The sequence below is a fragment of the Paracoccidioides lutzii genome, assembly GCF_000150705.2.
Source record: "Paracoccidioides lutzii Pb01 unplaced genomic scaffold supercont2.37, whole genome shotgun sequence".
Classification (NCBI taxonomy): Eukaryota; Fungi; Ascomycota; class Eurotiomycetes; order Onygenales; family Ajellomycetaceae; genus Paracoccidioides; species Paracoccidioides lutzii.
Window position 1 is genome coordinate 13,616 of NW_015440983.1, and position 15,242 is coordinate 28,857.

Consider the following 15,242-nt stretch of genomic DNA (forward strand, 5'->3'; position numbering starts at 1 on the left):
AAAGAATGGGTAATCATCTCCGCAATTGGTGGATATAGCATCCACAAAGAGCTGTGTTGGTTTAAGGTTCAACTTCCCTCCTGAAAAACAAAGTGTATAGGTGAACAAGTCGAATCTGGAATCCGCAAAGTTGGAAAAGAAGACCTTTTCGCGACGAAGCGGCTAATAGGGGCCATGAAACGTGTAATGGAAACGGTAGAACGGGGGAGCCCTTCTAAAAATGTGATGTTTGTAAGCACTCATGGAAGGGATGGGATCCGACCGGGAGTGAAACACAACACACCACGGCTAAGCTCAGTAATATTCGTGACAGTAACGTACTCCAATGGTCCGCAGTGGTTGTCTGATATACGGAAATGATAACCCACCTCAGCCGCTGACCAGTTTATCCACAGGCGCCGTATCGGTCGAGTTCTCCTTATCCGAACCACTCAACACTCCCTCCGGTGTAGGAGCGTCAGTTTTCAAATCATCTTCCTCATTTCCAACCAGGTCATTACGGTTTTTGTTAACATCGTCATTTTTATTCGCGTGGATAATGTCCCGTTTTTTCGGCTGCATGGCTCCTATCTGCAGCGCCTCTTCAGGCAGCGGACGCACGTATGGCTGACACACCCACCACGGCCGTTTGTACTGCGCCACAGTAGCCTTGGAGCCAGATAGTTCTTTTGTCTCTGCATCCCCTTTTGCATCTCTATCCTTCTCTTCCTCAAAACGCTCAGGAAAGGCTTCATACTCTAAGATCCCTGCCTTAACAGCGTCTTCTACTAGGGAGACGATGTTTTCGAAGTCGCCCATCCGACCCCCTCTGCATCTAGCTAGTGCGTCACGGATGTTTGTGTGTTTGGAGATAAGAGGGCGGAGGAGTTGGAAGAGGTGGCCCTGCATGGAGACGAGGTTGGGAGAGGTGGGTTTGGCATCTTTGGATCTTTTGCGCCTTTTCTTGGGGGGGCCGTCTTCGTGGTCTACGTCTGCATCGGGTTCGGGCTCATCATTAGCTGTTGGGTCGGGGGGTTGAGTGGTATTTGTCGTTGAATTGGAAGATATACAGAGTGGCTTTCGCTCAGGGGGCGGAACTTCAAGGACGTATCTGTAGATAATATCCATATAACGACGTAGAACAAAATCAACACGGTAACCACCTTTCCCATCTCGACCTCTCCAGAATCCAGAACCATTGCACTCACTACCAACTGGTGGTGGGGGGGTGAAAATCGTGGGATCACATAGATTCCCCTCCGCGCTCATCACACCATCCGCACCCGTAGCCTCCAGACACCGCATAATATCCCTATTATCCAGAATATTCCCATTCGCAAAAATAACGGTGTCAGCTGGCAAATTGTCTCTCAAATATCGAATATACGACCAATCCGCCAAGCCTGTATTATGCCCCTTCTGATCCCTCCGCCGCCCATGCACGGAAATAAAACTCGCTCCCGCACTAAGTATCATCCGTGCATACTCCAGCGTTTTCTCTTTCGTCTCCTGAATGCGAAATTTCGCGGTGACGGGTATCGATAGCTCTGTGTGCAGTGTGTTTATGAGCTTGTAGATTAATTCCGGCTCCTCCTGGAGAAATGCACCATAGTGGCCCTTGCGCGCAATACCTTGAGGACATCCGAGATTCAGATCGACGGCGTCGCAGAAGGGCTCGACCGTGCGCGCGGCATGGAGGAGCTCGTCCGGGTCGTTGGCACAGAATTGGACAATGAGCGGTCGGTCGATAGTTGGGTTTCCGTCCAGATAAGGGATGACTGGGCTGTCTGGTAGCTGAGGTTCCTTGCCGTCAGCAGGTGTTGAAAATTTTGAGTTAAGTTTGGGACGGGTTGCTTCAAAATGCTGAAGGCGGTAATTGGCGCTTTCTTTGAATAGGCGCGAATGGAACATGGGAGAATAGGCGAGGAGGGGATTGGGGGATTGAGGGTCAATGAAGGATCTGGTCAGCATGCGCCATGCCTATTACAACAAACAGATTAGCCAGGATGGTCGAAGACCTCCCAAAAACATGGACATAGCACAAACGCACAAATTCAGACCTGTCGACCATGGGAGCCAGGATCATTTTAGGGCTTCCTAGGCTCTCGTAGAACTCCCTACCGAACAGTTTTTTGCGCAGCCGAGGAGTCATGTCGGCCTTGAAACGGACAAGCGACCTGGCCCAAGATGCGCCACTGAAGAAGCAGAACACCGTTATTTTGACAAAAATTGGATTACCTATATTGATATTAGTGGGTTAATTGCTAGATAGAGAATTGTTAAGGGCTGCTTATTCAAATGGAATCTTCATCATTGTATGGTACTTCTAACCTGTTGGCCAGAAAATTATTAACAGAGACGCAGAACTTTACTCCGACTGGCGGTAACAAATCAGGCAGTTGTCTTAAACATTTGAATTAATGTATCATTAAGTTCTCAATAAGTAGGCTTTAAATCAATCAGAGAAGCACTCAAGATTATATCAAAATCTGAGCCAAAAAAAAAAAAAAAAAAAAAAAAAAAGAAATAGAAAACTTAAGTAATGTAATCCACCACTAAATGACCTGAACCACTAAATGACCTGTAGATTTAAAAACACCATACTGTGTTAGAATTCAAATATCCTTATAATCACAAATTTACTAATTAATTTAATTAAATGATTTAATGGAAGAATTTTCTAATTACGTATAAAATTGATATTTCAAATAAATTAATATATAAATGACTTGATAATTTGATCACTGCTGAAAATCTGAACTAAAAATAAAGATTCAACTAAAAAAATTATAAAATTTTAATAGTTTGTTAGAAGCAGCATTTAATGACTTGAAGACACTAAGACTGATCTTATTTTCTAAATAGAAAAATTGTATAGAATCAAAAAGATGAGAAACTGAATATCATACTACTTCTACTAATACTTTATAATAGATATGACAGTATTACTCAGTCTGCATTTTTTAACATAAATATGAGTATGTTCATTCTTCTCTGCTGGAAGCTACAGCTTCTTTACTGCTCTAACTTCTCTCTAAGTCTCATGTTCAATTCATTTATATAGTTTTTCATTATCTTTGATCTTGTGTGAAATTGTCAAAGCTATCTGTTATGATGTCAAAACTTTATATACTGGCTTCTTGCTCTCACACTATTTATTTCACATTGCTTATCACATTATTTACTAAAGTACTTATCTTCACACTATTTTATTTAATGTAAATTTACATTGAGTTAGCTATCACACTGAGTCAGCCAGCAAATTCACTGTATCTCAACTACGTAGTTTTTAATTCAAATTTATCTCAACACAATAAAGCTCAATTAAATTAAACTAAATTACACTTGGTTGAGAGCATCTTAGTCTTATATGCTCAAGCATTTCATAATTGCTGCATCTTTATAGCACTTATACATATGCTATAGGCTCAGCAGCTGAAGATTTAAAGAGTTGAATAACTAGCTATTCAACAAACTCTGCAGGCTCTATAGAGTTTATTAGAAGACTTTGAACTTCTTCACTAGTTAAACCTTCTACTTCCTGCTCAATTCAGTGCCTAGATCTCTTGTACTTTTGCTTCTCTATCTCATTGATGTTGAATATATTCAGTTATTACTTCTTCATAATTGTGGCACTGATCACCCTATATTCACAGGTCTTGATAACTTAGTCAAAACTTTACACAAAGCCTTTAGACTGATCCTCTACTAAGCTTTTGATCTTATTTGTCTGCCAGTATAATTGCTGGGGATTACTAGGTGTTTAAAGCACTCAAGATATAGTTGAATTGCTAGAGCTACTATGTGTGAAGTAGAGACTTGTAGTTGAATATCCAGCTGCTGGAGGATATAGTCAGGCTGAAAGAGCACTATTCCAGTTGCTTTGAAGCTATTTTGAATAGTCTGAGGTTTGAAGGCTGTAGTGCATGCTGTAGAGTAGACATCTAGAAAATCTGTCTTTCAAATAGCATTAAATTCAAGCTATACTTACTGCTGAACTAGATTTCTGTACACTCACTTTAAAACTGGGAAAATACTCACATCTAGTGACTGCAGAAGGTGAGAGGAATGAAGCAGCATGCAAAGGCATATTATAGTATTATTCTTGTAGATTTAATCAAATTCTGAGGTAAAGTGACTACTGTATCTATCCAGAATAAGAAGAATAGATCTGCTAACTTTGCAAAGATCTACTGCTGGAATAAACACCTGTTGAAGCCATCTCAGATCTATTTCATCAGTAGTTCAGTCATTTGGACTGACATCTAGCCTCCAGCCTTCTGAAAGGCCTTCAAATCAACTTTTCAACAAGCTCTAGCCTTTGAGAATGTAAAGGGTTAAGCTCTAAGAACTAGAGGCTAGTCCTCCTATATAACAAGGATGAATTGCTTGAGAAAGGAAAGAAAAGAATGAGATGAGAACTTGAGCTTAAGCAAGCTTGCATAGCATGATCACATGCACACATGCAAATGATGACTAGGCTGAGTCAGTCAGCCAGAGCAAATCTAAGAGTTCAACCTCATATAATACCCCTCTTCTCCCTCTTTGTTGCAGATCTTTACAACTATTTAAAGCTCTCTTTACATCTAATTTTGCCTGCTGAGAGGCCTCTCAAGTGTTCAAGGCCTTTATTTCTTGTAGAAGACTCACATCATTTCACATAAACTCAGCTCAATCTACTCATTTAATGAGATATTGCTTTTTCCTCTGATAGATTTATTCATTTCAAATTTCTTTAATCTCAAACTTAGGTCCTTCTGAGGTCTCTATAGTGAGTGGCTGCCAGTCAATTTGCCTCTGACTATAAAGGAAATCTATCACCACAGCATGTAGAAGCTTTATATTAAAGACATTGTGAATGCTGAGTGAGACATTCAGTTGACAAGCATGAGATTCTATCTTTTCTAGCACAGTATATTGATTGTATTTTGTATCTAGCTTCTTGCACAGGCAATTAGTTCTCATGTTCTCTAAGCTCAATCAGACCTTATCTTCAGGTTGAAAACTTGAAGTCAGATCTCTTTGTCTATTTGTGTATTTCTCTTGAGATTGCTGAGCATCTATCATTTTTACTTGAGCTCACTTCAACACTTCATGGACCTTCCTCATATAACTATCTGCAAACTTAATGAGATTATGTGATATTTCAATGAAGGGTGCATCAGCTATATCAATGAAAGAGACATGGAAAAGATGTGTTAAAAAGAATGAGCTTATGCTCATTGAGGCAGCATCTCTATTATTGATCATCAGCTCTATTAGAGAGAGCCATTCACATCAGTCATTCTGTTGAAAGCTAATGTACTTGTATAGATAGATTTTCAGGGTCTGATTCATTCACTATGTAGCTCTGTCAGTCTCTGAGTGATAGACTGTGAAGAGTTATCTCTTAATGTCTAATTTCTCACACACCTGAGTTCAAAACATGCTTGTGAAAGCTGATTCTCAATCTGACACTACTGTCTTAGAAATATCATGTCAAGAGATGATGTTGTGAAGGAACACTCTAGCCACTATCTCTGCATCAATTTTCTTAACTAATTTTAATATAATTCTCTTGATCAGTCTATCTATTACAATCATGATGTTTATATATTCTTTATAGCTTGATAAGTTCATGATAAAGTTCATGAAAAGCTTCTGCCACATGTGTTCAGAAATGAGGAAAGGCTTAAGCAGTCCCTGATATTGATCTCTTCATGCAGTGTTTGATCTGCAAAGATGACAGTTCCTAATCATTCTTCTCACATCAGCAGCATAGTCTGACCAGTAGAACTCACATCTTAGAACTTCTGCCATTTGCTCTCACCCAGGATGACTGATAAGAGGTGAGTCATAAGCCTCATACACTAATATGATTTGAAGAGATTTGAAGTCTGACACTCACTTACAATCTCAAAAGAGAAGCTCTCTGTTCTCATTTAAAGAGAACTCAGAGACAAAGACCTTAATGCTGAGTTCAGAAGAAAATCTAAATCTTCTCTCATGAAGAATTTACTTCAAATACTGCAGAATCTTGTCATTTTTGTGAGTCTCATTTCACTGAGCTTGAAGAGACATCTCAGGTTTCACACTAGCAGCAGTCACTATTGATTTCATTCCAGGTGTCAGTACATTAAACTTAAGTAGTTGAGCTTATCTCTGCTTGATTCTCTCATCATCAGCACTCTGTGGCATGTCCTGCTCTCTTCATGATAGAGTGTCTGATTCAGCATTCAACTTCTCTAGCTGATAATCAATTCTGAAGTTGAATCAATAGAGAATATCTATTCAATATAGCTGTCTTTCATTTAGTCTGTGTGTAGTCATGAAGTATTTTAAATTCTTATGATCTGTGAGAATTTTAAATTTCTTTACACTTTGTAGCTCAGTGTCCTATTTCTTTAACCACTCAATTATCACTAATAACTTCTTATCATGAATCTCATAGTTGCATTCTACAGGTGAATGCTTGTGAGAGAAGAAGGCATATTATAAGGGGTTGAAACTCTAGATTTGCTCTAGTTGGCTGACTCAGCCTAGTCATTGTTTGCTCTGGCTGACTGACTCAGCCTAGCCATTATTCACATGTGCGCATGTGATTGTGCTACGTGAGCTTGCTTAAGCTCAAGTTCTCATCTCATTCTTTTCTTCCCTTTCTCAAACAATTCATCCTTGTTATATAGAAGGACTAATCTCTAGTTCTTAGAGCTTAACCCTTTACATTACAAATTGCTTCACTTCTTTTATTGATAGGCCACTGAGAGTCTTAATCCTGTATCATGAAGCTCAGCAAATGTGCTGACATATGATAGACTATTGAGAGTCTTAAATCTTGCATCACAAAGTTCAGTGATAGCACTGGTATATGAATAGACTGAGTTAGCAATTGTGCTAACAAATGAATAAACAATATTGAAAATGTCTTGTTGAATGAGATAAAGTGGCAGACTTGTACAACAAATGAATCAACACAAAGCAATGAGCAGGGACACTCTCAGCAGCTTCAAACAACAATGAATGACTTTTCTTCAACAGCAGGAACAGGTTCAGCATGAGAACAGAGATTTAATAGCAGCTCAGCAAGCTGAAATAGCTAATCTATGACAAGCTTTGAATATCTCAACATCAATTCTCTCTCAATTGAATCTGCAATCATTTATTGCAGTCAGAAGATCAAAGATCAAGCTACTGAACTGCAAGAAGTATGATGATTCTAATCTGGAGCACTACACTCAGTGAGAGCTAAAGCTTCAATCAAAACTTAAGATTTATGAGAAAGCTTTAGGTAATAATGAGGAATGTACTTGATATATGTATTCAAGACTGAAAGGAATGACAGCAGCTTGAGTTTACTCCCAAGTTGAGAATAATAAGAACAAGATTAACTTCACAGTAGAGAGCTTACTGAAGCAGACATGCATGCTCTTTAGTGATTCTGCATAACAGAAAAAGACTATGCAAAAGCTCAACAATCTATGATAGAGTAGAAGAGCTCTCTTTGACTTTCTGCCTGAATTTAATCAGCTACTGCTGGAAGCTGATGATCATGAATGAAATGATCACATTAAAAAGAGGTATTTGAAATCTGCTCTAAGCATAGAGCTAAGAGAAGGCATGATAAGTGTAAGAGAACCATCTCTCTATGAGAATTACTGCAAGGAGCTTAGATCAGTTGATCATCAACTCTCTGAGCTTAAGACTTTAAGACAGTGATCTAAACATTGTGAGGGTAGATCTTCTTTAGATCATACAACATCTAATTCACACTCTCTACTTCATCATGCTGTCCTTGATCAATGAAACCAGTCTCAAGCTTCTACTGATGATCTGATGAATCTCTCTTCTGGTGATGTGACCCCAAGTGCCTGCTACATCAAATTAATAAATCAGACAAAGGTTAATCAAAGAAGAGAGCAAGGCCTGTACCTGAGATGCAGAGCTAGAGGTCATATGATTAAGAGCTGCTCATTCAAATCTCCCAGATGCTCTGCCACTCTCATGATAGCTAAGGTGATTCCTGAGCTGGTACTGGACAATGACAATGTGGATATTAGTGAGAATTTGAGAAAAAAGCAGCTCCAATCAAAAGATACTGGAAGAAGTGAAATAATGAGCTTATGAGAAAGTAATGAAAAAGATTTAAATCTAAGATAATATTCAAATCCTTCACTGTTGATGCTCTAGTAGATAATGCCTTTTCAACTAGAGCAATGATAGACAGTGGATGTAATGTCTATAGTCTTATTTCTCAATCCTATGTTAACAAGCATAAGCTCCCATGCATTGAAATTCCCTCTGTTAAAATGACTGGCTTTGAAGACTTCATGGGACTCTCCACAAGCATGATGACTGGCATTTGAATTGATATAGGCAGTCATATAACTGAATAAGCCTTTCTCTATGTGGTGAATAAGTTATATAATCATGATATATATCTAGGTGACCTCTGGCTGGCCCAGCAAAAGGTGACTGTGATCTCTCATCAAAGAATTGTGAGATTTGAAAAGAGTGGCATAGAGGTAGAGTCTAGTTCAAATGCAAAAGCTGATGTGATTCCCATCTCTGCTGTAAGCTTCTTTAGACTTGTGAGCACTCAAGAAAAGTGAAACATTGAGATCTTTACTGTCAGTTTGACTGACATTCAAAAGACTCTAGAAGTGAAATCAAAGATTGACCTTAGAGAAAAGCTGCTTGAACATTATCATGAGTTTTTGAACATATTTGATAAGGAAGCTGCTGATGCTCTACCCCCACTTCATGACTCAGATAGAGATCATGACATTGAACTGATTAAAAAGACTGATGATAGCACAAAACAACCCTCTTGAGGCTTATTATATAATATGTCTTGAGAGGAACTACTGACTTTGTGAAAGACTCTTACAAATTATCTGAATAAGAATTTTATTAGAGTGAGCAACTCTCCTGCAGCTGTCCCTGTACTATTTGCAAAGAAGTCTGAGAATGAGATAAGATTCTGTGTGAATTATTGAGCTCTTAACAAAATCACCTGAAAGAATTGATATCCTCTATCATTAATCAGTGAGACTTTACAGCAAATTGAATAGACTAAATGATTCACTAAGCTGGACATTATTACAGCTTTTCACAAGATTCAAATCACAGAAGATGATGAGTGGATGGCAGTCTTTAGAACCAGATACAGACTATTTGAGTGACTGATTACACTTTTTGATTTGGTCAATACTCTAAGCACATTTCAAAAATATATCAACTGAGTATTACATGAATATCTGGATGACTTCTGCTCAGTCTATTTAGATGACATCTTGATATTTTCCTCAAGAAGCTTACAGGAGTATCATGAGCATGTACAAAAGATACTTATGTATTTACAGAAAGCAGGCCTGCAGGCAGACATCATAAAGAGTGAGTTTGAGATGAACAGCACAAAATATTTTAAATTCATCATTGAAGCAGGCAAGGGTATACAAATAGATTCAGAGAAGATTAAAGCTGTTTTGAAATAGACAACACCTACTACTTTTAAAGATGCATGAGAATTTTTAGGCTTTGTCAATTTCTATAGACAATTTATCAGGGATTTCTCAAAGATCACAATCTCACTGATGATTCTTACATGCAAGAATGTTCCTTTTTTATAGATGAGCAAGGCTGAGAAAGCTTTTAAGTGTCTAAAATCAATATTTATCTCCACTTTAATTCTGCTTCAATTTGACCCTGATCATGAGACTATATTGAAAATAGACTTTTCAGATTATGTCTCAGAAGGAGTGCTACTACAATATGATGAGCAGAGCATTCTACACTCATATGCTTTCTTCTCTTATAAGCATTCACCTGTGGAATACAACTATGAGATTCATGATAAGAAGTTATTAGTGATAATTGAGTGTTTAAAGAAATGAGACACTGAGCTATGAAGTGTAAAGAAATTCAAGATTCTCATAGATCATAAGAATCTAGAATACTTTATGACTATATATAGACTAAATGAAAGACAGCTATGTTGAATGAATATTCTCTATCAATTCAACTTTAGAATTGATTACTGATCAGAGAAGTTGAACACTGGACCAGACACTTTATCATGAAGAGAGCAGGACATGCCACAGGGCACTGATGATGAGAGAATCAAGCAGAGGCAAGCTCAACTACTTAAGTTTAATATACTGGCACCTGGAATGGAATCAATAGTGACTGCTGCCAGCATGAAACCTGAGATGTTTCTTCAAGCTCAGTGAAATAAGACTCACAAAAATGATAAGATTCTGCAGTATCTGAAGCAAATTCTTCATAAAGAAAGATTCAGATTTTCTTTTGAACTTGACATTAAGGCCTCTGTCTCTGAGTGCTCTTTAAATGAGAACAGGAAGCTTCTCTTTCAAGATTGTAAGTGAATGCCAGACTTCAAACCTCTTCAAACTAGATTAGTGCATGAGACTCATGACTTATCTCTTATTAATCATCCTGGGTGAGAGCAAACAGCAGTAGTTCTAAGACATGAGTTCTACTGGTCAGGATATGCTGCTGATGTGAGAAGAATGATCAGAAACTGTCATCTTTGCAGATCAAACATCACATGAAGAGATCAACATCAGGAACTGCTTAAGCCTCTTCTCATTTCTGAACACATATGGCAGGAGCTTTCTATGAACTTTATCATGAACTTACTGAGCTCTAAAGAATATATGAACATCATGATTATAACAGACAGACTGATCAAGGGAGTTATATTAAAAGCAGTTAAGAAAACTGATGCAGAGACAGTGACTAGAGTGTTACTTCATAACATCATTTCTCAACATGGTATTTCTAAGGTAGTAGTGTCAGATCAAGGGTCAGCTTTCACAAGCATGTTTTGAACTTGAGTGTGTGAGAAATTAGACATTAAGAGATGACTCTTCATAGTCAATCACTCAGAGACTGATGAAGCTATAGAGTGAATGAATCAGACTCTGAAAATCTACCTATGCAAGTACATTAGCTTTCAACAGGATGACTGGTGTGAATGACTTCCTCTAGTAGAGCTAGTCATCAATAATAGAGATGCTGCCTCAACAGATGTGAGTCTATTCTTTTTAACACATCTTTTCCACATCTCCTTCATTGATATAGTCAATGCACCCTCTATTGAAACATCATATAATCTCATTAAGTTTGCAGATGATTATATGAGGAAGACCTGTGAAGTGTTGAAGTGAGCTCAAGTAAAAATGACAGATGCTCAGCAATCTCAAGAGAAATACACAAATAGATGAAGAGACTCAGCTTCAAGCTTTCAATCTGAAGATAAGATCTGATTAAGCTTAGAGAACATGAGAACTAATCATCTATGCAAGAAGCTGGACACAAAATACAATCAATATACTGTGCTAGAAAAGATAGAATCTCATGCTTACTGACTGAATGTCTCACTCAGCATTCACAATATCTTTAATATAAAGCTTCTACATGCTGTGATAACAGATTTCCTGTCTAGTCAGAGACAAACTGACTGGCAGTCACTCACTATAGAGACTCTAAAAGGATCTGAGTTTGAGATTGAGGAAATTTGAGGTGAATGAATCTATCAGAGAAAAAAGCAATATCTCATTAAATGAGTAGATTGAGCTGAGTCTACTTGGAATGAAATGAGTCTTCTACAAGAAGTGAAGGCATTGAACACTTGAGAGGCCTCTCAGCAGGCAAAATTAGATGTAAAGAGGACTTTAAATAGTTATAAAGACCTGCAACAAAGAGGGAGAAAAGGGATATTATAAGAGGTTGAACCTCTGGATTTGCTTTGACTGGCTGACTCAGCCTAGTCATCATTTGCATGTGTGCACATGATCATGCTACACAAGCTTGCTTAAGCTTGAGTTCTCATCTTATTCTTTTCTTCCCTTTTTCAAGCAATTCGTCCTTGTTATATAGGAGGACCAGCCTCTAGTTCTTAGAGCTTAACCTTTTACAATTATATCAGTAAGTATAATTATATAATAAAAGAGCACTATTTACAAAAAAAATTCATATAATAATATTGTAAGAATATTTAAAATAAATAACCTGAGTATCAAAAGAAAGTATGAGAAACTCTATAAATAGAATTATAAGAGACTAAGTATATAAATGCAATAAGTACTACATAGAAAAAAGAATAGTAGTAAATTAAAATATATATATAGAATTGAATAGTAGCTAATCACTGAATCTTTTGAAGAAACTTTATAGATTCAAAGAATTTATATATATAAATAAGTAGTAATAGATTTTATCTCTAATCTTTTATAAAATAAGAAATTAATAATGTAGTTATATGATTCTTCATAAAGTGCTGATTCTATTCTTCAGAAAGTGTTAGTTTCAAAGAACTAATTTTTGAGAAGTGTTGATCTGTGCTGATTCTGAATGCTAAATCTTCTGATTCTTTTAAAAAATGCTGATCTCAAATTATTTTGATAAGCAATGTGATAAGCAGTGTGAGGGCAAGAAGCTAATATAGAGAGTTTTAACATCATAGATATATTAACAGCATTTAAAAAAAACGTTAAAAATATAAGAAGTGCTTTAATATTTAATATAATATTTACTAAAGCTTCACATACTTCAATGCAGACTGTAAAACTAAAAAAAACAAGTTCTTTGAAGATAAATTCTCAACTTTAAAATCTTCATCAAAACTCTTTTTTAAATTAAATTTAAAAAAATAAAAAATAAATAAAAAATGTTATTCATACTATAATAACAACTCTTAATATACTTAAAAATTAATAATTATTAAGTCTATTTTTTTTTCCTTTCTGTCTGAATCTCAACATCTGCAGAGAACATATTAATTTTTATTTTTATAAATTCTGAAACTTATATAAATTTTATCAATAAATTTTAAATCAAATTATATAAATTACTATCAACAGAATATATATCATATAGAATAAAAAGATATAATAATTAATAAATATATTTATTTAAAATTATAAATCTAGAGATAGAGTTATATATAATAAAAAAACTATAATTAGAAAATCTTTTTTCTTTTATATTATTAAACTTTCAGATTATGATATAATATTAAAATTTTTTTAATTTAAACAAATTAAGTTTTTTATTAATTAAAAGAATATAAAATTTTATTTTTATTAAAAAATAAATAATTAAGAAATAAATCTAAGTGCAATAGATGTTATTAATAAATTACTGATTAATACTTCTGACTATATACTTACAATAGTATCTATATCAATCTCATTGATCTCTGAGTCTTTTATCAAAATCTTTAAAAATTATGCATTCACTTCTGAACTTTATATTAATAGTTCTCAGATTTCTGTACAAGTCTCTGAGTCTATTATCAGAATATGTAAAGACTTTATATTTATCTTTAAACTTCATATTAGAGGTTCTCAGATTATTATATATATCTCTGAGTCTTATATCATAATCTTCAGAGATTTTATATTTATCTTTGAACTTCATATCAGAAAATTTTAGATCTTTTTACAGGTTTTCAGATCTATTACTAAAATTATTAATAATGTTGCATTTGTTTCTAAACTTCATGTTGAGAGTTTTCAAATCTCTATATAAGCCTCTGAGTTTTTTATTAAAATTTTAACACTTTTAAAAGATAGTTTACTTGCAAATACAGCTTCTATTGATGATTTATCTAACTATATCTAATTATATGTATATCTTTTCTCTAAAGAAAATATGTTCAGTGTATTTATACCTTATATATAGTATTTAATTAATTTTGAAGAAGAAGTTATATTCTCATTCATATTTATCTACAATCTCTCTGAAATAGAGCTTAAAACTCTTCAGAATTATATAAATAATACATTAAAAAAGATTGAATATTTTCTTCTTAGAGTTTTGCAGATATTCTTATTTCCTTTATTTTAAAGAAAAATAAATATATATAACTCTGTATAAATTATAAAATTTTGAATCATCTCACAATCAAAAATAAATATTTATTATCTTTTGTGAGTAAAATACTAAATAGATTCTTTAAAGTACAAATCTTCTCTTGTATTAATTTTTAATATACTTATTATAGAATATATATTCAGCAGAGTGATAAATGAAAAATAGTATTTCACATATGATATAATCACTCTGAGTATAATATTATATCTTTTAAACTCACAAATACTACTGTTATCTTTCAAGTATAAATAAACTATATTTTAGTAGATTTTCTTGATATATACTGTGTGATTTATCTACATAATATTTATATCTATTCAAATTTAATAAATAAGTATAAAATATATATACAAAAGATATTTGAATATCTTGACTATGTGAATTTGTATATAAAGTACAATAAATATAAATTTATTAAAAATAAAATTTTTTTTCTAAAATTTATTATTGAATATTAAAATATTAAAATAAAATTAAATTGAGTAGTAATTATAATAGAATAATTAATCTTAACTAGTGTTAAAGAAGTTTAAACTTTTTTAAAATTTATAAACTTTTATCATCACTTTATTAAAAACTACTTTAAAATTATGAGATCTATTTTTGATTTTATAAAGATCTCAAAGAAGAAAAAATGAATACTCTAGTTTAAATAAATAAAAAACATATAATATATCTTTAACATTTTAAAAAAATACTTTATATAGACTTCTCTACTCATTTATTGTGACTTAAGCTGAGAAACTTTAATTGAATCTGATATTTCTACAGTAGTAGTTATTATTATTATCTTTTAAAAACAAGATAATAATTAATAACACTCAATTATATTCTTGTCTTGTAAACTTCTAGATATAGAAATATAATATGATACTCATAATAAGAAACTTCTTATAATTGTCATATCTTTTAAGAGTTAATATCACTATTTTAAAGATAGTCAATACTTTATTCTTGTCTATTTTGATTATATCAATTTTTAATATTTTATGATAACTAAAATACTGAATCAATATCAGTCTAGATGAGTAGAATTATTATCAATATATAACTTTATTCTGCATCATCACTTAGATAAATAAAACTTTGCTGATGAACTCAGTCACTCTGTAGATTATATTAACTTTTTTTATGAGAAAATTATACTTTTTATCTTATAATAGAAGCTCTGTCACAGTATTAAATAAAATTAAAAATTTAACTTTTATAAAAAATTTATAATTCTCATTAACTATATATAAATCTATAATCAAAAGTATATACTTTATGTAAAATCTCTTAAAATCAAGACTTCAAGCTTTGAGTCTTTCTCAATCTTTACTCTAAGTATAGACTCTATTTTATCACTATGTTAGATGCTCATTCACAAGCTCATATTATATTTA

The 15,242-nt window shown here is 33.9% G+C and overlaps 1 protein-coding gene across 1 annotated transcript; it reads right to left on the reverse strand.

Moving 5' to 3' along the window:
- Nucleotides 1–369: 369 nt before the first annotated feature.
- Nucleotides 370–2,131, reverse strand: PAAG_08529 (tRNA-dihydrouridine synthase; the record flags this gene model as incomplete). Its single annotated transcript, XM_002789486.1, has 2 exons — nucleotides 370–1,959; nucleotides 2,030–2,131. The coding sequence occupies 2 exons, from the start codon at nucleotides 2,129–2,131 to the stop codon at nucleotides 370–372; spliced, it is 1,692 nt and encodes a 563-aa protein (XP_002789532.1).
- Nucleotides 2,132–15,242: the final 13,111 nt, after the last annotated feature.